The sequence below is a fragment of the Bidens hawaiensis genome, unplaced genomic scaffold (genome assembly GCF_021521415.1).
Source record: "Bidens hawaiensis isolate Kalapana, Puna unplaced genomic scaffold, B.hawaiensis_p1.1 tig00015187_1, whole genome shotgun sequence".
Taxonomy (NCBI): Eukaryota; Viridiplantae; Streptophyta; class Magnoliopsida; order Asterales; family Asteraceae; genus Bidens; species Bidens hawaiensis.
This window is the reverse complement of record NW_027492345.1, coordinates 70,001-71,343: the sequence shown is the minus strand read 5'-3', so window position 1 is coordinate 71,343 and position 1,343 is coordinate 70,001. Positions and strand designations below refer to the sequence as shown.

At 38.3% G+C, this 1,343-nt stretch overlaps 1 protein-coding gene across 1 annotated transcript; it reads left to right on the top strand.

Moving 5' to 3' along the window:
• The first annotated feature begins 280 nt into the window (after positions 1 to 280).
• LOC143548470 (uncharacterized) lies at positions 281 to 730 on the top strand. The gene has a single exon (XM_077039630.1). It carries the CDS (start codon positions 281 to 283, stop codon positions 728 to 730), a length of 450 nt encoding a protein of 149 aa, XP_076895745.1.
• Positions 731 to 1,343: the final 613 nt, after the last annotated feature.

Below are 1,343 nucleotides of genomic sequence, written 5' to 3'. Positions count from 1 at the left end.
TCCTGCTTAAATCTACTCTAAACTTCTACTTCCTCTATCGGGTGATACTGTGGATTGTTCTCAGTTGTGTCATCCGATATCTTAATCGGCATTTGTTGAGTACCAGGCAAGTATACTGGTTGAGCTCCGTATTGTAAATTCGGAACTATCGGCTGCTCCCGGCCGAAAAAGCTAGTATAGTAACTATTATTGTTGCTGCTTGCCATATCTAGCGGATAAGGAATAGGTGTAGGATTAGTTCTTCTAGCAACTCGATGCTTATGACCAAGATAATTAACATATGAATCTGCTGGTTGAGTTAGAGCATAGAGCGTATTGGGCGTTGAGATCCGTTAATCTTGACCTGACCCAAGCTACGAAAAACCGATATCTCCAAATTCATGAGGTAGATGAGCTGAGAGATGAGGTGTACGCGAGATCGTGGAGTTACAAAGAGTGTACGAATGCGTTGCATGATAGGAAGTTGAAAAAGGTAAAAGAGTTCAAGTGTGGGGATCAGGTGTTGATTTATAATTCCTGTCTGAAGTTTTTTCCAGGTAAGCTTAGATCGAGATGGGTAGGTCACTATACGGTGAAGGCGGCATTCCCACACGGTGCGGTTGAGTTAGTTGATCAGGAGGGAAGACCATGGAAGGTGAACGACTATAGGTTGAAACACTATATCGGAGGGCTGGTTGATTCGATTAAGGAGGACGTGTTTCGCCTCGACATCCCTAGGTTGATTGATTGATAGGGATAGGACTCGGGTAATACTGAATGTAGAGTTTGTATATGTTTTTATTTGTTTTTCTTTTATTTTATTTTTTGTATTTTGAGTCAGAATTTAAGTTTTAAAGTCTGTTTGTGTCACACCCCAATTTAGGGCCTAGGAGTGTGACCAATAGTTGGTACCTGTTTTGAAAATATATCAGAATTTGGTGTAAATTTTAGCGGAAGACTTAAAGGTTTTAATATAATATTAATTTACATTGAAAATTTACTTGGGAATTAAATACCCAAGTTGAAGTTTTAAAAAATATTGTTCTTAATATTACAAGGATTTTATAAAAAATTGAGCCATCATAGGGTGCGAACTTCTATCTTCGAGATGACTCTAATCCTTGTTATATACCATCAAACTTAATTACCTGCAAGTGGGATTAAAATACGTCAGCTATGTGCAGGTGAATAGTTATGACTCTAAAAGCATTAAATAACAATTATAATACAAATATAGTTTTCTTGACATTACTCAACAAAAGTATTTCTATTTCCGGTATTGTGACATTGCCCTACACACACACTAGTCTCCGAGCCACGTAGCCCATTCCGGAGAAACTATATATGACCATTAGCCCACGGCC

What these genes read in the sequence shown, in the direction of transcription:
- LOC143548470 (XM_077039630.1), top strand. Translation starts at nt 281, where the DNA reads ATGAATCTGCTGGTTGAGTTAGAGCATAGAGCGTATTGGGCGTTGAGA.